This window comes from Manacus candei, unplaced genomic scaffold, assembly GCF_025592945.1.
Source record: "Manacus candei isolate 608988 ecotype Guabito, Panama unplaced genomic scaffold, ASM2559294v1 h1tg000035l, whole genome shotgun sequence".
Lineage (NCBI taxonomy): Eukaryota > Metazoa > Chordata > Aves > Passeriformes > Pipridae > Manacus > Manacus candei.
In genome coordinates this window covers 1474756-1499476 of record NW_026138083.1, presented here as the reverse complement: position 1 = coordinate 1499476, position 24721 = coordinate 1474756, and the positions used below count along the sequence as shown (strand labels likewise).

At 49.1% G+C, this 24721-nt stretch overlaps 1 protein-coding gene across 5 annotated transcripts in view; it reads right to left on the bottom strand.

The window, feature by feature from the left end:
- Positions 1 to 24721, bottom strand: part of SPTBN1 (spectrin beta, non-erythrocytic 1) — a 114398-nt gene that overhangs the window by 28942 nt on the left and 60735 nt on the right. For all 5 annotated transcript variants that reach the window (XM_051792817.1, XM_051792819.1, XM_051792818.1 and 2 more), the window contains 15 exons: positions 17849 to 18000; positions 13846 to 14019; positions 13195 to 13286; positions 12521 to 12601; positions 11677 to 11792; positions 10718 to 10830; positions 9888 to 10075; positions 8521 to 8638; positions 7536 to 7694; positions 6630 to 6932; positions 5727 to 5880; positions 4199 to 5069; positions 3938 to 4072; positions 2579 to 3335; positions 2145 to 2347 (listed from right to left, as the gene is read on the bottom strand). In XM_051792817.1, the coding sequence (XP_051648777.1) occupies positions 2145 to 2347; positions 2579 to 3335; positions 3938 to 4072; positions 4199 to 5069; positions 5727 to 5880; positions 6630 to 6932; positions 7536 to 7694; positions 8521 to 8638; positions 9888 to 10075; positions 10718 to 10830; positions 11677 to 11792; positions 12521 to 12601; positions 13195 to 13286; positions 13846 to 14019; positions 17849 to 18000 (3616 nt within the window). The remainder of the gene's footprint in view (positions 1 to 2144; positions 2348 to 2578; positions 3336 to 3937; positions 4073 to 4198; positions 5070 to 5726; positions 5881 to 6629; positions 6933 to 7535; positions 7695 to 8520; positions 8639 to 9887; positions 10076 to 10717; positions 10831 to 11676; positions 11793 to 12520; positions 12602 to 13194; positions 13287 to 13845; positions 14020 to 17848; positions 18001 to 24721) is intronic.

The window sequence follows — 24721 nt, the reverse complement described above, 5'->3', positions numbered from 1 at the left end:
GCAAGGCAGCTTCAGCTCCTCTGGTTGTCCCAGCAAACAAGGGGCCCTCTCCCTTCTGAATGGGCAAGAACAAAAATTACTTCTGTTCTCTGCTGAGCAGAAAGTTGCACAAATACAAAAGTTGATGTCAAACAGGCCCAGAACACAACTGGTGCCAGATCTGCCGCTGTCTTTAAACTAAACCTCACTTGCAGAGTCAGGGAGGCCATGGGGCACATGGATTGGGGCAGTTCCCCAGCACTCCTGCAAGAGAGAACGGAGGAGAAAACACTCCAGAGCAGCAGAAGTGCCCAAAGCAGGGACAGTTGCACCGGGGAGACCAGCTTCTTTCCCAGCTGGAAAAGCTAGCAATAGCTGGATTCAAACCCATCTGCTCCTTCCCCCACCCTTCCTCCATGTCCTTATTCCCATTTATTCTTCCCTGTGAGCTCAACTAAAGCTGAAATGTTTCTCTCCTGTTGCACTCTCCTCTCCCTGGTGCCATCTGTACTTCCAGGGAAAGCACTCCAGGGCAGGGTGTCTGTGCTGCACCAAGGGACAGTGGGGTCTCCTCGGGTACAGCTGGAAGGCACGACTGTAAAACCCACTGAACAATACTGAAAACTACAAAGAGCTCCATGGGGGAAGTGTGGAGCCACTGCACATACTTGGACGTGTTTGTTTTGGTCCTTTGTTATACATCCAGGAGGAGCTGGGTTGGGACAGCCACTTTTTGTAACAGCAAAGAGGCTTCCTTTGCCACCACTCCCACTGCACCCAGCCCCAAGGCTTTGTTCTCCAGGCTTATCAGCCTGACAGACTCGGGAGCAATCCCACGGATTTCCTGAAGAGCAGCCACCAGATGGTTTTTGCAGGCATGAATAGCTCTGGGATTGAGGAAACGCTTGGGAAAAAGGGGGCTCAAAGGAATACAGTCTCCAGGACTTGCTGGCCATTCCAAGGAGGAATTCCAGTCCATCCCACAGGGGTGCCTCAGGACAATGGGGACACAGGGGAGCAGCTGCACTGGGGGGACAGTCACAGGGGCAGGAACCTCCCTGCAGAGCACACAGGACACAGGCCTGTGTCCCACCACAGCCACCCCAGACAGGGCTGCAAGCAGCCGCTGACCTGTTGCTGTGACATCCTTGTAGTCCATCTTTTAATATTCCAAAAGCTGCAGAAAGAAGACACCTGACCAGAAGGCTGGGATCAAGCTCTCCTCATTTCACAAGTGGATGGGAAAACTTAGAGCAGAGCTGGAAGTCAGAGAGGGTAAATAAGGATAATTACTGTCCTAGCTGTCCCCTTGACTGCTTTCATATAATCTCCTCTTGCTGGCCTTTGCAGATGCTCCCTGGGGTCTGGAGTCAAGCTGGTTAGAGAATGGAAATGTGGGGAATCCTTGGGGTTGGGCTGTCAGAGGGCTCAAAGGAAGGGTCACCAGTAACACTGGACAGTTCACTGCTGTGTTCTGACACTCACAACGGAAAAGTGTCTTGAAAGAATGCACTTTTATCCTACCCAAAAGCAGAAAGAACATGAATCACAGCCATGAAAACTGAGCATTTGGGTTTCAAAGACAAAGGAACTCTTAATGTTCTATAGCATCCATGCCACAGCCAGAGAGAGAAGGCAAAATACTTGTTCCAGGCTGAAAGGCACATTTGTACCAGTGCTGCCTAATCTGATTGCAGAGGGGCCAGACAAGCTGGAAGAGGAGATCAAAGCTGAGGGTGGGGTGGATGCAATGCCAATCCCACTCCTGAAGAGCCACATTCCTCCTTCAGAGGAAGGACAGGAACAGCCAGGAGGGAGCAGAGGAAACCAAGGCTTGTGGAACCAGACACAGCTACTGCTACAGCTCCCACCACAGCACCAAGCCTGCTCTTACTCCAGAATTACATGGCACCCCTCAAACAGCCAAATCCTGGGCAGGAGCTCATTACCCAGCAAACCCCTAGGAAGTGAGAGAGGTATTATTTAATTAAGATTAGCCTGGGTTTGAAACACAGCAGTTCCTATTTTTCCACAGGACAAAAGAAATAGTCTGCAACAGACATTTTCTAGCTTTTCCTTTGCCTTTGGATCCTGGCAAAAGGGCATCTCTCAGAGAACAGAATTCAGTTACCAACAGCTACATTGTGCCATTGTTCTGACCTTACCTGTCATCAATAGAGTCCACTTTCTCCTGGATTTTATCAGAGTTAATGTTCCCATCACTAACGAGCCTCCTGCCAGTCTCCACAACTGCATTGATCTTCTCCTCATTGGCATCCATCGTGGTCATGAAGTCCTCCTGCTTTTTAATGGCAGCCTCTGCTCCTTCCAAGGTGGTGGGCATCTCTGTGTGTGCCAGAACGTACTCCTGGGATTACAGCAGAGATCAGAGAGGGAAAAGGGTTACACTCAGGCTGTGCTGCTGCTGCAACAACAGACTCAGCACTCATCTCCCAAGAACTGTTCCAAGTAAAACGCAGTTAAAAAAAGGCAATTTATCTATTTGTGGCTCTCCTGCCAAATGATTTTGTCTGCTAATTGCTTACAGTATACAGTGCCAACCTATAGGAATTAAGTCAGGTATATCTTGACCACTTGCCTGGTTATTAAGAAAGGCTTCTGCTTGCTTGGTGTCTCTGAGAAACAGCTGGTAGGCATGAGACTGGGAAAGGAGATTCTGCCTGTTCTCCCACATCTTGTGGAGCTCGTTCCATCCAGTGTCCAAGGCTTGCAGGCGCTGGCGTAGGAACATGTACTGAGCATCAGTTTGCCCCTGTGTCACCATCTCCCCCATGTCCCTCATCTTCTGATAATCTTCCTCGTAGTTGTTGATCTCGTTCTTAATGTTCTCGTGCTGGGTGAGCAGCTTCTCAGCCTCTGTCAGGGTGTTGGGCATGTCTTCGGACGCGATGGCAGTCTGTGTCCTGGAGAGCCACGACTGGAAGTCATCCAGGTCCCTCAGGAACTGCTGCAGCTTGCTCGCCTCTCCCAGGGACTCCTCCCGGTTCTTCAGGGTGGTCTTCATCTCCTCCCACACATCATTGATTTCTGCCAGCCGTGAGAGGATGGCCTGTGCCTGGTCGGGGTGCTCAGACTCCAGCTTCTCTGCCTCCTTCTGCAGGTCGCTGAGCTTGGCCTCGATGGCCACCAGGTCCCGCTCCATGCCCGTCAGCTTCCTCTGCAGGGCCATCACTCCTGCCAGGTCGTTACCCAGGTCCTGGGTGGACTCGATCACTTTGGTCTTTTCTCTGATCCAGGATTTGGTTTCATTACATTCGAGATGGTAGTTCTGGATGCTCAGAGCAGAGAGCAGAGCATCCTTCTTCCTATCCACCAGCTCTCTGAACTGGCTCCACCTGAAACGTGTGAGGAGAGAAGAGCAGAGAAACTGAGACTTGTGGGGAAGGGCTACGGCAACATTGCTCAGTGAGCAGTTGCTCCCCTCAGCTTGGTAAGTGTAACCCAGCTACTCATGGCTTTCCCAGTCCTTCCCACAGCATCAGTATTTTTAGCAAAGCAACCATTAACCAAGCTATAGTGAATATTAGCATGTGACAAGTACCAGCACACTGAGTGTCATTTCTCCTCAAGTGAAAAATTGCCAGTTACATCAATTTCTCACACTAAATGCACTCCCTTGGTTTACTGTGAAGCGAAAAACCAAGTGAGTTTACACAAAACTATATCGGTTTCTTTTCTTTCATATTCATTCCGGTCAATTCCCAGCTCTCAAATCAAGGCACTGACACACTCAGGGCCTGATTAAGTCAAGAGCAAAACCCCATCTGTTAATCAAATGTTTGAAAGGCACAGTTCCTTCCTTTTGAAGCACTTAGGGCCTACCTCGAAGACACTCTGGTATCAGTATATCTTAAAAAACACGTGTTAGAAACCCAAATGATGCCGCCGTACTTGTTCCAGGCAGTGTCATGTTCCTGAGCACGAGGCCTTGGCTCACCTGGTGTTGAGTTTATCTTGCTGTGCTTTGATCTTCTCGCCGGGGTGGCCGCTGTGCATCAGCTGCCTGGCGATCTGGTTCACGACGGCCACGCGGGACGCCTGGTTGTTCATTTCTGGTTCCAAGCTCTCAAACCTGGAGTCGGGGAAAACAAACAAACAAAACATCCCACAGCCATTAGGGAACCTGAGCCACAGGCAAGCTGGTGTAAAAAAAACTTCCACCCATATTTCCCTAACTTCCCGGTGAAGGCACTCTCACCTGTGCTGGATCACTTCCAGGTCCTCCAGCTTCTCTGGAATCTGCATGTTATTCAGCCACTTCTCCTTCTCGTCAATCCAAAGCTCACAAGCGTCTGCCTCACTGAACATCTTATAAAGAGCCAGGGTGTCCTGCAGGGCCTGCTTACGCAGCCGAGTGAGCTCAGCGACCTCTTTGTATCTCTCCTCGATTCCGGTCAACCTTCCCTGCACATCCGGGGATCCGGCGTGTTCCTGCGGCAGGGCCTTGGCCTGCTCGTGCAGCGAGTCGATGGTGGGCCGGTAGCTCGCAATCTCCTCAGCCACATCCTTGTGCTTCTTGACCAAGGACTGAGTGGAGTACTCGTCGTGGCCAACATCGTTGCTGGACACAATTTTGAGGATGTCCAACATCCACGCATCGATGTCGTCAGCGTCAGCCTGGAACTGGTGAAGCAGGGAGGCTTCCTCCAGGCGCTTCTTCCTAATGGCAGATAACTGCTCCAGGTTGGCCCACTGCTCCCGGATATCCTTAATTCTTTCTCTGATTTTCTCAGACCCAAAGTGCTCTTCCGCGATCATGTCTTCACCTTCTTTTATCGCCTGCTGGAAGTGGCCACTGCGGCCACTCATCTCGTCCTCAAACGCCTTATGTTTGCTCAGGAGTCGGACCACGCTGGTGAGATCCTTCCCGTAGTCATCAGACGACAGGATCTGCTCCTTCTCCCTGATCCAACCCTCCTCCTCGGCCATTTCCCAGAAGAACTTCCAGAGGCGCCGGGACTCCTCGAGGCGTGCCCGGCGCTCGGCCGCGAGCTGGCACAGCTCCTGGTAGCAGAACTCCATGTGGGCCACGCGGTCCCGGATCACCTGCGGGTCACACGGCTTGTACCCTGCTCGGACAGAGAGCACAGGTTAGAACCCAGGCTCGCTCGCTGCCAAACCCACAGCTGGGGCACACGTCGAGGCTGCAATTCCTGCTTGTTCCAGCTACAAAGTGTAGGCCAAAGAATCCATGGTTAGTCTCCTGAAAGGGAGTGTGAGCTGCTCAAGCTCCACCACACAATAGTACAGATCAGAAAACACTGTTCTTTGCCTAAAGACAAAAAACCCAAACCAAAATTCACCGAGTTCAGATTTATACCAGCTTCACACACAACTGCACAAAATGAGCATCATTTCCTCTAGTCAGTGACAATTCCTAGGGAATTGTTTCCTCTTGGCATAAACTGGGACACTGTCAGACTGGGCCCAACAACCTGTGTTGTTTGCCTCAGGAACACAGAATGGGGAACTCCGGTGACCTCTACAAAGCCAGGGCAGCTGCTGAGGAGGGTGACATGCCATGCAAAGCACCAGGCCACACTCAGCTCCTGAGCAGGTTCCTGGGCCAATAAATCATTGACATGGGAAGTACAGCAGGAACTACTGAAGCTGGACTCTCCGATTCCAGGGGGGAATTTCACCCAATCTATCCTGCAGAGCTAACGAGCCCTGCAGCTAATCTCACAGGTAATTAACACACAGAAGGGTGTGTGGCTGCTGGTTACCTTCTCCATCGGTGGCAAACTTCTGAGCAGAGGCATTGACCCCTCTCACTCTCTCAGCCTGGATGGCAATGTCAGCCTCCACCAGGGCGTGTTTCTGCAGCAGGTCTTCAACTCCCAGCAAATGTTTGCCGTAGTCTTGGGACAGCAGAAGCACCTGATCAAAATGTAAAGGATAAGTGAAATGGGCTGAAGGCCTTAAGCTGTTTGTTTCTTCCTGACTCCAGGTTCTCTGTTGGTGCATTAAAGACATCAATTCCAAATGTAGAGAGATGAGGCTGACAGGAATTTGGGCCAATATTTTTAAAATCACTGGCAACCATGAAGAAGTTGCCTGCTCTTTAATGAGTTTTAAGTCTGGAATGATGAGAGGCTGAGTTAGCTCACCAGGACCAAGGAGCAGCGCTGGGCCCAGGTGCTGTGGGCTCCCACTGAGCTACACACAGCTTTCTTTCCTTCAAGAGCTTCCAAGTTCTGCTGGCTGATGGACAAGTCATGGTCCTTTCCCTTCCCAAATCCCACGAGAACAGACAGGAAGAAATTCATGCTTTTTAAAGCACAGGGGTGAAGAGGTGACTTGTTCCCCATGTAAATTGTGATGAAGAGAGATGATTTAATTCCCTTTCACCAAACCTGTCCTCTTTACCCAGGCACTGTGACCAAAGCCTGTGGCCCTTATGAGACAGACCTGAAGATGGAAAGTGGCTTTTTATAGGAGTGAACTTGTTCTTTTTCCTTGCTTGTTTTTAATCTTTAACAAATCATCATAAGGAATTTGTTTCTTAGGAAGGAATTTGGATCTTCTGTGTTTGCCTATGAAACCAGAGGGGCAAAATGAATCTTAAAGCTTGACCAAACAGGACACATCCACCTCTGGACAATATTTGGTCTATGTGCTCCACCCACCTTCATCTCGTCCATCCAGTCCATAATGTACAGCATTTCCTGGAAAATCTTCTGCAGGCCGAGGTTCATCTCGAGCCGCTGCCTGCGCGCGCGGAGCAGCTCCAGGAGGTACTCCCAGAGGCGGATGACGTTGTCCTTCCTGGCGGTGATGCGCTTGATGTCGTGGTAGTTCTCGGTCTCCAGCTCCTTGGCCACGGCCACCACGGCCTGGACGCGCTCCTCGTAGGCCGCGATGTCCGTCTCGATGGCCTCGTGCTTTTTCGTGGCAGCCTCGACCGCCGGCAGGTCGAAGCCAAAGTTGTCCTGCAAAGACAGAGGCACCTCTTCAGGGGTGGCTGCTGAGGAGAGGAGCCCCACTGCTCAACCCCTGACAGCAGTGCTGACTGTGCACAGTGCACCTGTGAGCAAAGCTGGCATCTCAAGATGGCCCAAGAAGTCTTTAATAAAACAAGAGGCACCTCTGATAACAGAGAGCCACTGATAAAATCAGAGATATCAGTCACTGCTGGAGAAAGAATCACATGGCCATCAGGATTAGGCTGGGGTTTTGGATATTAAAAAATTCAATTAATTCCTGGGCTAATTTCACTGAATTCACCAAAACACTCAGATAAAGAAAATCTTGACTGTGGGTAGTTATTTCCTCCTCAAATCTCCTGAGCATAGGCTGATAGGTCCAGGGAAGGGGTATCCCCAATGCATTAGAGACAGGACCTACAGTACCCTGATAGATCCAGGGAAGGGGTATCCCCAATGCATTAGAGACAGGACCTACAGTACACACACACATGCACTATCTAAACACCAGAAACAAACACATGCATATGTAGATTCAGTCAAACACGGGGCAAGAACTGTGCCCTCTAATTGCTGTAACCAGTCCCCCAGAACCCCTGAGAGCAGCACCTGGGACACGAGGCGCTGGTTCTCGCTCAGCCAGGTCTCCCTCATGGCTGCCTTGCGATCGAATCTCCGTGCCAGTTGTTCCAGTTTCTCTTGTCTGATGAGCTCATTTCGCAGTGCCAGTTCTCTTTCATGTTCAGCTTTTTCCAGTCTTTCCCAGGCCTGGAGACGTGGGGAAAAAACACGCGTCTTCTAAACACACATTCTTCTAAGTTATGATAAATCTCATCTCTTTTGCATGGAACCAGGACTGAAGTCACCACAGGCAACTTTCACCAAACTGGCTCATTAAGTTATAAGCCAACAAATCCGGTTTGCTCTGGCTACAAAACACCTTGTTTGCTCATATAAGCACATGACTTCAATCTGTTCTCAATTTAGTCAGTCATTTTCTGAGCAAGGGCTGTAAGAGTTGTTTATCTCAGATGCATTTTCTCTGGTTCTTTCTTTGCCTGAGCAAACCACTGGCTTGAATGTGTAAGAAAGCATTTGTTTAAAAAAAAATAAAATCTCCTGAGCATTACTGCCAAACAAGCAGATTCTATCTTCCTCCTTTAGGGAATGGGAATTAGAGATTTATGGCCTCTCACCTCTAAAATCAACATACAATTGTTCTTTATTACATCCACTTTGGAAAAAAAAAACAGCTGCAGAATTCGGTTATTTTTGGTGCTTACGAGTCCTTTTTCCCCCAAAGCCAGATGTTATTCACACGCACGACAGAGATATTACTGAAATCAGAAGTCTTAGAAGCATGTGGGAAGTCAGCTAATCACCTTTCAGATCTTCTTACAGAGACAACAGAAATACCCTCAATTAAACACAAACTAAATCTTCTAAATCCGAACAGATGTGAAACTGCCTGAAACACAAGTATTTTGGGCATTCCTCCTGCAACCAGGAGAGCTGTGCAGGCTGCTGCTCCCTTGATGAGGCCACAGAAGACAACAAAACCCTGAGTCCCCCAGGAGAGGCTGGCTCTGGTTACCTTGTTAATGTCAGAGATGAGTTTGCCCTCCCTTGGCATGTACACTTTCTGATTGTTGGCTCTCATTTTGCTTTGGATGGTAAAAAGCAGCACTTCCAGGTTTCCTTTTTCTGTAAATCTAAACAAAGTTTTGCAAAAGAATTGAGTCACAATCAAGCTTTCATTGCTACTAAACTGTAATCATAGAAACACAGAGTCACAGAATGCTTTGGGCTGGAAGGGACCTTAAAGCCCATTCAGTGCCACTCCCTGTCATGGGCAGGGACACCTTTCACTAGCCCAGGTTGCTCCAAGCCCCATCCAACCCAGCCTTGGACACTCCCAGTGATGGGGCAGCCACAGCTTCTCTGGGCAACCTGTGCCAGGGCCTCCCCACCCTCTCAGAGAGGCACTTCTATAACATACTGAATACAGTCAACTATAATAAACTGTAATAAAGAGCTTCTTTAAAATGTTGACATGAAGAGTGGAGCATTCAGATAAACACCTCCATCTTCTGTGGAAGCTGGAAGCAATGGAAATAGCCCACACTTCCCCTGGAGCCACTTGGGTCAGACAGCAAAAGCAACCCCACAGAAGTCAGTTGTCTGAGTGTTTGGATTTAAACCCCCTTGGGGGACAGAAAACTGCATTTTTTTTATTCCAGTACGTGCCTTGCCCTAGTTCACTCCATCAGCACAAGAAATGGAAGTTTTATTTAAAGCCCACTGCAGTCACTAAACTCTTCCCACTGTTTTCCCTGACTTGTACGCCTGGGAAATAAACAAACTCCATAAGCACCAGGGAATACTCTGCAATTTTAGAAGATGTCTGGATACTCTGTCATGTTTTGCGTTGTGATTATTATCCATTAGAACTTATATTAGACAAAAATAAATAGGTCTGATATCATGATGCTAAAAGAAGCTTTCTCAAAATAAGTTGCAGTTTTGTTTGTATCAGTTTTAGTAAGCAGGGTTGTTTTACAAAGCCAGACACGCTTCCCCTTGATTTTGGATAAACAGTGGGGATCTTTTAATAGCACTGTATTGGTATCACACACTGCTATTAAAAGCACGAGTGGTGATATTACTGTACTGCCACACTGTGCTATTACCACTCATGTGATAAGACAGGCATCTGAGAGCAGGGACAGCTTCAGGACTCCCAGCTCCTGCAGGAGACACACTTTTCTCCTCGCTGTTGTCAGTGCCTGCACACTGAACAGCACGAAACAAACAGGCCCCGAGTACCGTCAGTGAGCACCGATCAGAAAATAAACCCTTCAGCACCACGAGGGTGACTAGGGTGTGTTTGTTTGCAAAGAAACCCCCGGCTGACTAAACCCGACAAGCGCAGAGCTCGGCCCAGGCCGGGCCCAGACTGACTTGGGCGGTTTCTCCACGGTGCGGTAGGTGTTGAAGGCCTGCAGCTGCTGCTGCACCCCCACCAGGGAGTTGGCGAACTTGCGGTTGTTGAGGATGATGATGGTCTGCTCGATCCACTCCAGCAGGTCGGAGGCCAGCGACTCGTACTTCTCGATCATCTTCTCCGTTTCGATGGCGTTGTCGAGCACCTGCACGAGCACAACACCCCGTCAGTCCCCAGGGCACTGAGTCCCCAGGGCACTGAGTCCCCAGGGCACTGAGTCCCCAGGGCAGTGCTCCTTGAGCACTCACATCCCACCAGCCACACCAAAGAGGCTGCTGGGAGACCCGGGCTCTGAATCAGAGCACTGAGTGCCACAGGGACGGCATCCCTGAGGAATGGGAGCATTTTGCAGCAGTGAATTCCCATGATCCCATGGCAACAGCGGGGCAGAGCTTAAAAAGGGTTCATGGTCACTCTGCCAGCTGGAAGGGTGGGGGTAATGTCACCAAAGGGCACAGAGGGACTGCACGTGTTTGAAATGAGGGACTTCTCTGGGCTCCAGAAGGGACAGAGGACCCCGAAGGTGAGGAGCAGTTAATGAGAAAGGAAAAGCAGCAACGATGCAAAATTAACAAGCAAAAATAAAACACCAGCCAAGTGTTTTCTAAGGTGAGGCAGCTGGAAATTAACTACTCCTCACAGTCATGTGGGAATATTGAACAGTCAAAACATGTTCAAAAGCAAAACTAAAAACTACCATGGAGTGGTCTCCTCAAAAACTAACACCCAAAAAACCCCAGCAATATTTTGCCTGCTTTGCAACAATTTATAATTTAAACTTGCAAACCTTGCCGATCCGTTTTCCTTCAACAGCTAAAGCTTTCATCTTGGAGAAGTAGTGGTAATAGGTCACCACATAGGTGATGATTGACTTTTCATCAGGGTGATCAACACTGATATCTGCAAACCAAACAAGAGTTATGTCAGCGTGCTGAGGGTGCAGGGGTTACACCACCAGAGCTCACAGTGCACCAAGGAGGTGCTGGGCAGTCAGACATCGGGCAGTGTCAGGTTTGTCTCCTCATCAGAAATAAACTGAGCAGCTTTAGACTGGTTCTGGACAGGACTGAACTCTGTCACTAAGTGCAGTTTTAGCCCTGTGGGTTAGTGTGGACTGGGGCTAAAGCATGGGGCCTTTGGGCCCTACAGTCAGACTGTGCCACAGCTTGGGCACAGCCAAATTACTCCTCTGGTGCTTGTGTGAGTTGACAGAACTACTTTTAACTGAGAACTTCAGTGCTCTGTCAGCATTTGGAGACAGGAATTCAAACCTAATGGTTTGTCTGTCCAGGCAAATCTGAGAGATACAGATGGAAAACAAAATATTTCCTCTCCTGCAGCAATTCTGAGGCCCTGGGAAACAGGCAAGAAGAAACTCACCCAAACACATGACCTGTGCCCTGTGACAGGAAAGGTGCTTGTCCCAGCAGTGAGCACACACTGCCATGAAAGCAGGGGTTGAGACTCCTCTGCTTCTCAGAGCAGATCAGAGGGATGCCCCTGACTGGAATGACTTTAGGGATACATGGCCAGGATTAAGGGCTCTTGTGCTCCTGCTGCTCAGTTTTCTGCAGGAGACACCCTGCATTCCCTCCCTCCCTCCCTGGCTGTATCACCAGGTGAGTCAGCAGCAACCAGCTGCTCTGGAGCACAAAAAGCTATCACAGAGATGTGCTCTGACAAGGAGGGGTGGGAGAAAAGAGCCCACAAAGAGCCCTGAAGTGCTGAAACTGCAGCAGTTCTTACCCTCGGGGTCCAGGAGCTTGGTAAGACCAAGGTGTTGCTCTGCAAGGTTAAAAGCATTCTGCAGATTGTAGTGTGCATTTGATTTCTTCAGCTTGTCAAAATCAATCAGATCAGGCCTAGACAGGATGGAAAATTCTTTAGATTTCCCAAAGCACAGTGCAGCCACCCTCAAATGAACTAACTAACATGTCCAACCCCCAGCAACCCGGCCAAGCTTTCACGTGCCCCTCAGCCCTGTGCATTTGCAGGGCAGTGTGAAAGGAATGGAGCAATGCCCAGCACATGGCACGGCAGGACCCAGCCATGGGAAGGAACAGAGGAGAGCTAAACAGCAGGGAAGGTCACTCTGGAGAGGAAAGAACTAAGTTGTGGTCACGAGTGTCTCCTCCTGGCCATGGAAGCGTGAGAGCCGTCCGGATCACTCCTCCTCAGCTTGCCATGGGCACCATCCCCAGCCATGCCAGCACAGCCCACACCTGCCATCCTTGTGCAGGGATTCCCTTCCCCTCCAGGCTGCTGTGTGTGTGTGGTTTCCCCCTCCCACCCCAAATTCTAGGTAACCAGAGCTGGTCACGGGTTCCTCACTAAGATACAAGAACCAAACCAAACCCGAATAATCAGGGGTGTAATTTATTCTCCTGAAACCAAACACAACCTGTTTTGACTTGTGATGTGAGAAGCTGCTGCCCAGCTGAGCTCACAGTGACCACAAGGGCTGTAAAGCCCAAAGCAAGGCGAGTTGCTGTAGAACTCTCAGCAATTCCTCAGCTTCCTCCTCTTCAGGGATTTGAAGCTCAAGTTGAGAGGTGACTGCAAAGCCAGGGCAGAGCCTCACCCCACGTACCTGTGCTTGTGTATCAGTGCATTGAAAGCCATCCCGTCCCTCCAGCTCGTTGTGAAGTTGTGGATGTTGACGTTGGGGTAACTGGCAGAACAAAAACCAGGAGAGTGTGATCAGTACAGCAGCCCCACTGCAGCAGGGGATACCCAGCAAACATCACTGGGTTGGTGAGCTGGCTATTTTGCATGTCTCCAAAAATTTCAGGCTGCTCATGGATCACTTTCATGAGAGTTCTTGGAAGAAGAAGATGAAGTACCACTTGAATAATGCTGGAGTGTCCCATATCAACACAGGGACATCCAGGTTCAATGGAAGAAACACAATGAATTCCTACAAATGGATATTTAAATTTTCAAGGAAGATACTGTCAGAGAAATATTCCCATATATATGGAAAGAGGGGAAAGTTGGTGGCAAACATCTGAAGCATCATTATTTCTTCAGAATAGGGTGAAAAAGTCAGCATATTACTATATATACTCATGGATTATCAGATTTGTATGTTTATCTCTCAGCACTAATATCAGAAATTCAGAATTTCTAACTTAGAAACATCAATTCACTTCTCTTGGCTGAATCCACTTAAGGAGAGATATTTGTTTGCCCATTTAAAATTATTTCAATGAAAACTCAAAATGCTGTAAGAGTTTTGGAAATAATCACTTAATCCACACTCACCCAGCTGTTTTCATCTGGCACCACAAAAGCAAAGCATCTTTAGCAGATTTCTTCTCTTTGTTGTCCTCAGTTTCCACACTGATATCCTGGATCTAAAATGAACATAGAAGTTTTCAATATTTCTCTGAGAGACCACATGAGATGAAAAGAACACTGAGAAACACCAAAGTTAACGTTATTAAATATTTATTACTATGTTATTCATTATAAATTACATATTTAGCATATGGATTTATTATTCTTTCTGCAAAAGGACTTTCCAGCCTTTTTTAACTGTGGGAAAAGACCAACATGCTGGAAAACAAGAGATGTCAGCCTTTAGCTGGGACACTAAAGGAATTCCTTAATCCTGTCAGTGCCAAGTCAGCCAGGGTATGGATAACCCCATGGAGGTGGGTCCAGGGAAGAGGGTTGTGACTGGAGCTTCATGTTCATTAGGGATTTAGAAATAAAGCCACGTGCCTTTGCACACAGGAAACTCCCACTGCACATCAGCAGCTCCACAAGGACTAATTTATCCTGAGGTACCCAAACACTTCCCACCCCATCCTGGGAGAGCAGCTGGGTGCACTCTGCTCCTTCCTGGAGTGTTCCTAACGAGGCTGGAAAGCACAGCCAGACGTGTGTGTGTGTGCATGCACACAGCCTTACCTGGAACCTCAGGATAATGGTCCAAATAAGGCCCAGAGTCAGCCTGTGATTCCCATCCACAATATCATGAGATCCCATGTTTTCTAGGTGCACTCTTTGCTCTTTCAGGAACTGGAGGGCTTTATCCACGTTCTCCAGGCAGTGGATGCGCATCCTTCCTTTAGTTGGTTTAGGCTGGAAGGAAAAAGGAAACATAAACACCATGTTCTGCACTTCCAGACAGCAACACTGTTTGCATTTGTACTTCAAATTCCACTGACAAAACGGCTCCTTGCATCTTCCAGCCCCTTTTCACCAAGATAATGGCAGCACGAGTCAAACCCATGGTGGAAAAGCCAGCACATGGCACCAGTTTCATCTGCCTTTCAGAGAACTTTGCCCTCTTATTTCCCTCATCTTTCCTGTCTAGGATATTCCCTCACTAGCTGCAAGAGAAATTCTTCTGTTCACATCATGCCACACCTGTTACATTTTCCCAAGTACAAGTTCTTCCACACTAAAAGATAAGATTCTGCAAAGATAAAGATAAAGAACAATAAGCCACTCAATAAAACTCCTCAAGCAAGAGGTGGCATTGCCTTTTTTTTTTTTTGGTCAGTAAATAGGATAAATAGTAAGAAAATAACAGAGATTTATTCCAAAAACTTTCTTTATAGGAAGAAAAAAGTAAAAATATTAATTAAAAAATCAGCTACACCAACATAACACGATTTCATGAAGGCCCAGTGCAACTGAAAAAAGCAGTGAATACATTAACAGCCTGCAGAAATCTGCTGCAAACCTGAATAAAATTAAAGGCACTTTGTTCTGCAGATGAGGATTACAGCTGAAGAGCCTGTTCAGTGCTTACTGGGATGTCACCAAAGGTACTCAGCCAAACAACTAATCAGCATAATTTCCTTGTTTTCTGCAGTGAAAGTAATTAACCGGCCATGGAAATAGCCCAGGCAAAATCCTCACCCCAGCCTGCACTGAAGGGAAGAGTTTGAGCCACAGCCATGGAACAGTCCCTAGAAACACAGCCCGTGCCACAGGGATGGTGCAGAGAGAGTCACCCACAGCTCCCAGCAAGGTGACAATTCCCAGGAGCTGCCACTGCTGTGGGGTACCAATGTCCCTGCCAAGAGGCCCTGCTTGGATGTGCACCCTGTGCACACACCACCCACCCCCACACTGCCAGCACAGGGCCCAGCAGCAGGACTGAGCAGGGCCCATCCAGATCCAGCCTCTCACTGCACCACCCATCACCCGGCAGGGGGATAAGCTGGCCCCCAGCTCTGCCTGCACCTTACAAAACACAGGCAGGGAGGCTGTTGCAGGCGGGAGGGAGGGCGGAGGCCTGGCTGCACCCAGGGCTCACCCCAGCCCCGTGCCACGCCCGGAGCCGGGAGCGGCTCGGCAGGCGGGCTCACCCTCACAAGGACGTGCCCAGCCCTCAGCAAGGACTGTGCCTGTGGCCAGTTCCCAGCAGCGGTGGCACATCTGGGCCTGTCCCTGCCTTAACACGGCCTTGCTCAGCTCCAGAGGCAGGAGCTGCACTGCCTCTAACGCTCACACCGCTGAGCAGAAAGAAAACGGCTTGAGCAGCTCCCCCCGTGCCCTCAGGAGCTCCAGCACCGCGGTGGCAGAGCCAGGGCCATTCACAAGACATGTTTTATTTAGAGGAAGAGGCGTCTGAGTCTGGTTTGTGCAAGGTGTGGCTGTGCTTGCCACACTGCCCTGCACAGCCTCAGGATGAGACAGTGAGACATAACTTGCACAGTTACTGGGCTGCACAGCTCCAGGCACTGAGCAGAGGGAAAGGAGGCACCTAAACCCAGTCTGCACACACATATTACAGGAAAACTGGTTTTACATCAAACCCCTTCCCCTTTCCAAGGGAAAATGTGACAGAACTCACTACAGAGAACGTGCTTAAATGGTTTGACCTTTGAGCATCCAGGAATTGTAAGGAATTTACTAATCCTTTATTTAGTTATGGAAGAAACTGAGCTAAATGCTTAATCTTATGCTGAAAACAATTCCCAGCTTTATTTTTCTGTCTGGGAGAAGCTGGTGAACAGTGTGTGCAAACCAAATCACAGCTGTCCTTTCATGCAGGCTGGATCCTTCCCCACTGTGCTCAGAGACCATGGCATGCCATCAGCTTCTCTCAAATACTGTGCTGCACAGAGGATCTTGTGTAGGAAGGTCTGGGCTAAACACTAAGATTAGGAATCAAGCTTAGCAAAGTCAAGAAGATGCAGGTGTTGTCCTTACTGGATGCTCTCACTTTGAGTTTCCCCAACACACCCCCAAGGCTCTGGGTTTTCATCAATAAGGATCACAACAGCTTTTGAAAAATGCAGGGTTGAGGCTGGAGGTCTTAGAGAGAGCAAAGAGCAGCCCTGCTTCCCTGATCAGCACCCTAAATCCCAGAGTGCTCCATAGGAATATGATTCCAGCTCCAGAATCTGAATCCCAGTTTCAAAAGTGAGGAAGCAATTCCTGTTTCTACCACTGCACCAGTTAACATACCATATTAAAATACTTATGGAGGTTAGTTTCTGCTTTCTTAGCATTTAACGTTTCTTGATTTTAAGCTTTCTGCATTTTAGGCTTTCTGCCTTTAGATTTCTCTTGGTGGCCGTGGAGATGTCAGAACTTAAGCAATACCCACTAAAATAAATTCCAAAAGAGTGAAGAACATCAGCAAGTGGCTGCTGTGCCGATCCTCCTGGAATACTTGTGGTGTGTGTAATTGTCTCAAGGTTCAGTGCATTGCAGAGGAAGGTGTGGTGGAATGTCCTGTTCAAACAGAGCCTGCTGTCCTCCAGCCCCAGATAAGGACGCTGCAAAGGGAATTTGTGCTGGTGTGGCAGCTGCCAGTGTGATAGCAAACCATGGTGCAAGTGCCCCCTCCCCACCCTGGTCTGCATTTCCCAAAAGCTGGTGACAAATGCCAATGAATGGTGCCACCACAGTGCCAGGACTGCTCTGAGCTTCCTCTGTGCCACTGCCAGGCAGAGCCTGCAGGCAGGCAGGGACACCTCAGCAGAGCTGGCACAGCTGCTGCCCCAACCCTCCCCTCGTGGGGCACGTTGGTCTGGGTTATCCCTTGAGCAAACACCTGCTGCCTGCAGGGAGCACGTCAAACCCAACACCTGGCAGAGAGCAAGGGCTTGGAGCAAACTGCAGCTGGCAAACCCAGGAGTTACCTCTGCCCACACAGGCACTTCTGTGCCCCCCAGAGCTGCCTGGCCCTCACAGATGCACTCAGAGCTGCCTGGCCCTCACAGATGCACTCAGAAAGCTCCTCCCTTGCCTCGCCACGCACACACTACACTGGCCATATGTTCAACTCATTAAGCAGAGTCTTAAGCCATGGAGCTCCACTAATAGGAGAGCTTGATGACAAGTGATTACACAGCTGCAGCCCCACGTAGCCCTGGATCTTAGCTACAGACCCGTATTTCTTTGAAAAGATTGCAGTAAATTAGGCAGTTAAGAGCACGGCCATCATTTCAGGAACTGAGGGAAAAACGGATACCCTGCTGTTCCCTGACACCCAGTCTGCACTCCAGGGTCTCTCTCACTCCCACCCCCCTGTGCTGGTACCAGGGGTGTCTCAGCACACCCAAAGGAAGAGTTTCACCCATGCATTTCAATTCATTTTAGATATCCCCCTAACTAAAGAGAGCCCAAGCTCTGAGCACAATCCAGTGCTCTGTGCCTGTCAGACTGGGGAGCAGGGAACTTGCTGCTGGAAGCACTCAGCAGCTTACCAGCAAAGAACCTTTGAAGAAGACTGCCTTTGATTCCCACCAAAACCAGTAGGAAGATATTCTAATGGTGTCTGGATCCAGCTGAAGCAATAGAGCTCTTTTTTCTCCTTTCAAGTGTAAAAAGACATTTGCAGTGCTGAACCCTCAGTACTCGGTTTTGCTGCACTCGAGTGGAGCCAAGGACTCACCAAAAGCCCACCCCAAACCAAAACCCACAATGGACACGAACAGACACTCACAAGTCTCTCTCCTGAGAGAACTTCCAGCAGTTTGATGAGCATCCTTCCATCCCGAAGGTCAGTGTACAGGTCTGTAATCCGGCAGGACACACGTGCCAAGTGGGAGTTCACCCACTTGGTGAAGGTTTTCTTCTGAACTGCCTCACGTTCATCTGTGGGGAAAACACAACGTTACTCCCAATAAATCACAGTTCATGGAGCTACGTGAGGATGTGATGTTCAAACAACTCATATTAAATGAAAGGTATGGCTTGTCTTCTTGGGAGAATCATTGGTGAAATTCAGACTTTCCACTGGAAACCCACCTTTCCTCACCTGCTGAGTTCACCTGCTCTGCAATGTGCAAACAAACCCACAATGGATCCCCAGATACCACAAGTCACTTTGGATTAAGGCAGGTACAAAAGAGAGCAGAGACCAAAGCTTCCCCCTGACTTTTTCCTTCCTCATGACAATATTTATTTGCAGAGTCAACACTGGTAACTGTATTTACACAATGTCAAGATGAACTTTTCCATAACTGCATGCCTGACGGGGACTTGCATTAATTTAAAGCCATAGAAAAATGGATTCTTTCCACCTTCCCTTCCCAGTCTTTCACAACTGTTTATACAGGAAAACATTGGCTGAGAGCTCCCTCACTGCACAGGCTCGCTGCAGTCCACATTAATTCACAAACTCCTACCCAGCCATCTGCCAAGCCCAGAACTCTCAGACAGAAGCATTATACATCTCCGTGGTTAAATTCTTTTGCCAAGGGCTTTGGATGAAGCCCTTCCCTGTCAGCCAAAAGTCATTTCACTGAGCTGGGAACTACTACAGACCGCATTTGTCAAAACACAGGTGCTCAGGCTCTGGAATCCACAGCTAGATGTATGAATGGAAGTGCTCTGCTTTCCCAAGCAGAGATGATTCCAAGCCTCCATCAGTCACTGGCATGTGCAGGAACAGGACATGGAGACAGGTGAATCCTAAACCACAGTGCAACACGTCTCCAGCTCTGAAAGCTCCGAGTACATTGTTTGAAACAGAGAAAACACCCATGTCAGAGCAGATCTGACAGGTTTTGGTGGATGCTTTCCTTCCAAAGGAAGGATGTGCCCCCTTCCCAAAAGCACGGCATGGTGGGGGTATGATCTCAGCACAGCCATGAGGCTGAAGAGGATAGAAAGTTGAAAAACAAGTAAAAGAATAAAGACAAGAAGTCAGCTAATAAATGGTGTAAGTGGGAGGAAGAGCAGACCTGCACTGGAGCTGCACAAACCCCACCCTGAGATTGCAGTTCCTCCCACTGATTTCTGAATTCGTCCTTGCTACCCATGGGTAGGGTGTGACCGAAGCTACTGCACTGAAACTGCCTCACTTCTGACAGCTTTTACCTCCCTATAAGGTGTGAAATGAAAATGGGGCTTGGCAAGCTGAAAAAGGTGGGGTTAGTGATAAAACAGTGATGTGCTTTCAGGGAACTGATGGTTTGCCCCCACTCCATGTGAGGCAGAGGATCCCTGTGATAGAGGAAGAGAACAGGAAATCAGCAGGAACTGCAGTGGGTGTCTACTAGCCTGAAATATGTATTTTATGAACTATTTACAAGTAAATATGGATCTACATATCTGCTTGTAGTAATCCATGCCTTTACTTGAAGTACTTTTTTGAAATGAGTCACAGAAGAGAAACCTTGCAATAGCTGGTGCTTTTTAAAGAAATTTCTAACAGAAATTACCACATCTCCCTTCACCAGCTTGAACAAGCCCCAAAACAACTCAGCAAGTTTGTTTATTTAGTCACTGTAGTCTCTACACAGAAGCACAACATTCAGAGATCCCTGTGGTTACACTCACTCGAAAGAGAAATGCGGATGTACAGGATCTAAAAATAAAGCTGGATATAGAAAATATTATGTAAAACAAAAAAAGCTACCAAATACCATCATAAAGCCACCCATCACAAACATCTGTGGTCAAAAGTTATGGTTACAACAGACTCCCCAGTTTGGGATCATGGCAAAAGTAATGGGTGGGAAAAGAACTTCCATGTGGAAAAGAACTTAGATGCCTAATTTTGAGCAGATGAAAGACACGATGTGGGAAACGCAGTGACACGTCAAGTGAGGCTGTGGAGCCTTTGGTGCCATGGGATTAACTGACAGCAGCTTGGGAGCTCCTGCTGCTGAAAGCAAGGCCAGGAAGCCACGAGACCAGAGGCTCCAGGTAGCCCTTCCAGGAGGGGGAAGGTGGGTCCCTCCTGGGGATAGTGTTGACACGACCCAGGCACTGCTTTCCCAGTCACCATCAGTGGCCCTAAAGGAGGACAAGACAGTGCTTTCTTCAGGCAGTGGGGCCTCAGGGAAAACACCCTGAGAAAGCTCCACTGGCTCCTTGTCTTCTGTGTTCCCTCAGCATCCTTAAGCACAGTGAATGATCGGAGTGGAGAGGATGGGACAGAGCCTCCAGTCCCTCCCTGCCCGACTGGAGGCCCTCTGTGCCCCGGGAGCTGATGGTGGTGCCCTCACCTGTGTTTTCCTTGCTCTAGTTCAAGCAGTGGCCACCTCTCCCCCTCTGCCTCCCCGTCTCCTCCCTCTTGCTCTCTGTGGTCCTGGTTTCCTGTTTTCTGCAGGGCTGGTTTCTCTGGTCTCCCCTCCGCTCCCACCCCGCTCGCTCTCACTGTGCTGCTCTGGCTGTGCTGCTCTCACCTGCTCCCCACCCATCCTCAGGCACTGCCCTCCTCCCGCTCACCCACCACATCCAAACAGGGGGACAATGTCTCAGCTGTGCTGCTGCCAGCACCGACTGCTCGTGCTGAGCCTACAGCCGGCTCTTCACGTGCAGCTTCAGTGCTGGAGCTATCATGACAGCTGGAGCTATCCATGGCTCCTCGTTTTCTTCCCATCTCCCCTCTGATTCCCAGCAAGAAGGGCCAAAAGCAGGGAGATCCCTGGTTGCCCTGGAGCAGCCTGCAGCCCGTGGGAAAGCCCTGCAGCACCACACAGGAGCCAGGCCCCCTGCTCCCTGCCAGCAACTTATCTCAGAAAATGCCACCACGGAGACACAGCAGCTCTTTCAGGCCCCTAATGGGGCGCTCACCCAGGAAGGCCAGGCTTTATCCCGCCCTTGGCACGGGCAGAGCACAGCTCTGATTCCCCACCGACTCTCTCAGCCACGGAAGCCCCCGGAGGGAGAAGGCTCAGCCCTTCTTACCCCCGCATCGCTTCCCTCAACGTGGGAAAGAGCAAACCAAGCCCGTTTGGAAGGTGGTGTGACTGGGGCTGGTCGTGTTCAAACCTCTCCTGATTATTTCTACATGGTGTTTCACAATGACAGCAGGTTTTTGCAATGCTTTTACCAACCCTCTCTAACTGATAAAGTGCATTTTTCTGCTCTGGGGTTTCGGGTTAAAACACGCACAAAATTAAATTCCATGAATTTTGGTTGTGCGTTTCAGAGAAAGAAAGGTACACAGAGAAAAGTGGTACTCAGAGCCCTGACAGCTCAGCCAAGCACAGAACACAACTGTGACTCTCTTAATGTGCAAAACCCCTAAGGGCCAGGTGCACCCATGAGTGGTGACACTGAGGATTTAACATCAGCCACGGGCCCTGAGCGCTATTTATGAACCTCAAGTGATGGTTTTGACAAATGTCCTTCATGCTTTCAAAAACACAGCTACAGATTTTGAAGATTAATTCAAACTAGAGGATATGGGTGGAGCCCCAGGTGTCCTACAGCTTGTGAAAACATTTGTTTCCCAAGGGTAAAGAGAAACTGGCGACATGCAAAACACACACAGCAGGGAAACGGAAGCACAGAATCGATAATGGAGAATCCAACTTATCTTGAGGCAACACTGGGAAGGAAATGTCCTTCGTGCGGAAGGACACGACAATGCCACCACCACACGGAGGTTTGCAAACCCCAGTGCCGGGACTGTGATACATCAAGGACTGACTTTGTTTAGGAGTTTGGTAAATAAACGGGAGTTTGTACACTGGAACTCACATAAACAGGGCTGCAAAGGATCACAAACAGGCAGCCAGTCCCTTCCTCGCCTGAGGAGAGACAAATCTTCCTCCGCTAATTTGATGAGAAAAAATCCTGACAAAAATGTGGTCAACTTAGTGAGAGCCCAGAGTGCCCAGTGCGGGACAGCGGGAGGGGGGCACACACATCCCCTTCTGTCACACGCTCACTCTGCTGAGTGACCCCAACAGGGCTGAGCCACAAGAATGGTGAAGCTGTTCCAGTAACTGCCCTGGGAAAGGCAGGGCTGCAGAGCCGCCTGGGAGAAGCCCCTCTGTGCTCCCCCAAGCCTGCAGCACCAACCACTGCCCTGGCAAAGGCTCCCTGTGCAGCCCCTGCTTGCTAAACACAGCTCCAAGATGACCTGCTCGCTCCTCCACACCGGGCAAACCACACTTCCAACACACTGACCTGGACTCTGTTCCAAACCCAACAGCAAACCCGGATGGTGCCCCTGCACAGGGGCTGTGACACCCCTGCCAGCCCTGGGCAGGAAAGGGGTGCTCTCAGAGGAGCCAAAACGCTCCTGCAGGAAACAGAGACATTGGAGCACAAAGGGAGAGCTGGAAGGAGCAGCCTTGGGCTGCTGCCTGTGCTCAGACACCGCAGGACAGCCCAGCCACCAGGCACCGACAGCCTCCCTGCAGAGCCCAGCAGCTGCTCCAGGCACTGCCAGCGTCCATGGATCCCTGGGTTACCTCAAGACAAATTATGGATGACTTTTAATCCCTAGCTCCAAAAGCAGGTCACCTACAAGTTTATACCATGCTGAAAGTAATTTTCCCAGTTTAGAATCATTCCTGTTTTCCCTACAGCAGCCGGTGCGTGCCCTACCTGGAGCACTGCTGAACACCCTGACTCAGAGATCAGCTGAGCACTGCTCCAAGCACACCACTTTTGCTGATATCCACTATCCACAGCTTCCCAGAACTTCCCAGATCATAACCTTGCTTAACTGAGCACAGAGAAAACAGAGCTTCCTTTCACAGGCCAACGTTCCCATTGCTGTAGGTTTTCAGGGTGCAGGATATCACCCTACGCTTTGTCACAGGTGTGGGGGTATGAAGTGAGATAGCCAGGAATACTCACAGCTTCACAAATTCCAGCTGTGCTTGGAGGTTTCTCAGTTGAGAAAGATGCCTGAGAGCAGGGCAGATCAGCTACTGGGACCAGAATGTGGTGATCAAGCAAGATTTTATCAGGAAACAACCTGAGTGGATGAGCTGTGATAACCTTCACCCAAGAGCAATTGTGAGTATAAAATAATTCTAACACGGGTCCAAACCTCTGCTGTTCCAGGAGGCATGAACACTGCAAATCACTCAAGGGATGCAGCACTAAATATAGCCCAAAGGGGAAAAGAGCACCTCTGGGTATCCACACCGGAGCAGCTGAGGAGAGAAACATCTGCTTGGATAAACATTCCCAAATGATGGCCTTTCCACATGGTCCCACACAGGCTCTTTTAGTCCTTGTGGCATCAGGAAGCCCAGAGAGAACAATGCTTAAGCATGCACAGTAAAGGCACAGAGAGTCTAAATAGAAATACACTGGAACTGGTCTATAGGGAAGAAAATGAAGGAAGGAGGAAGGATCACTCGCTCAGGAGGATCCTGTAGAGAAAAAGAAATAAAATCAGTTTCTCCCAACATTCAAGTGCCCTATAACCATCTCCCCTTTAGCAGCAAGGCAATAAACTGAACAGTGGATGCTGCTTTTCTCCAGCTGCAGATGGTGAGACAGGACTGAAAGCTGGGATTGGTGAAAATGGGGGGAAAAAGGAGCTTAATTAGAAAACACAAGTCCTTAACACACATGTGCAGAGACAAGGAACAAACCAGAAGGAAAGCTGCAGCAAGTCAAACCTACACATGGCACACGGAGAACATGATACACGTGGGTCCAGGGCTTAGGAAAAGGCACCTCCTTCCCTTTCAGTCTGGCCCACAGGAGGAAAGGGGATGGAGCAGCTGATGGCTCTGATGCAAACAGGATGCATTTGTTAATGGTTATTTTGTGGCACAAAGTAATCTGTGGAGTGACTTCCCATCCCAAAGGGTGAGATCACACCAAAGCTTTTACATGCTCCAACATGACTTAGACAAGAACTTGAATGCAAATGTTAAAGATGACACAGCAACGAGGGGATTTTGTTCATGTTTTGTTTAGCTGGTGATTTCTTAAGAAGCAAAATCCTTGCTGCTTTCCTGACTCTGCTACATGGAGACTATTGTGGAGAAGTCGGGGTGTGTTCAGCAATCCATTTGCTTTTACTAGGATGCACCAGCCAGCTCCTAAATCCTATTAAATATCTACCCTTCCCTATTAAACACTACAGCATGTGACTACTTTCACTGCTGGAAACTGCTCTGGAAAGCGAAAAGGGAAAGCTCCATAATGCAGCATGTGGGACAAACAATTGTGCTGCTTTGTCTCTTTGATGGCACTGAACTCCCTCACACAATGACACAGAACAATGGCCGGGAGCCAGCCAAGCAATCCGGGCTGTGGAAGGGCAGGTCCCCTCATTGTCTTTATTTTTACACAGAGTTTATGGCATTTTGGTGTCAGCAACACAGAAACAAACCTTCCCAAAGCCACCTTTGGATTCATGGACAAGAATGATTATGTTCATCTGCAAAAAGTCGCTGCAAAGTCTCCCACAGCAAATAAAAGAAATGTAACAGTCATCTGGGTTTGACAGATTAAACTGGGGGAAGAACTCAGCTTTTGATTTTGATTTTTCCTTTAATGCAGGAGATGAAGATGACATGTTTAAGCAGCTTTAGAGCAGTGTGTGCTCAGCTGTCCCTGCACTGACGGTGGTTATGTGAACTGCCTGTTTAACTCCAGGGGA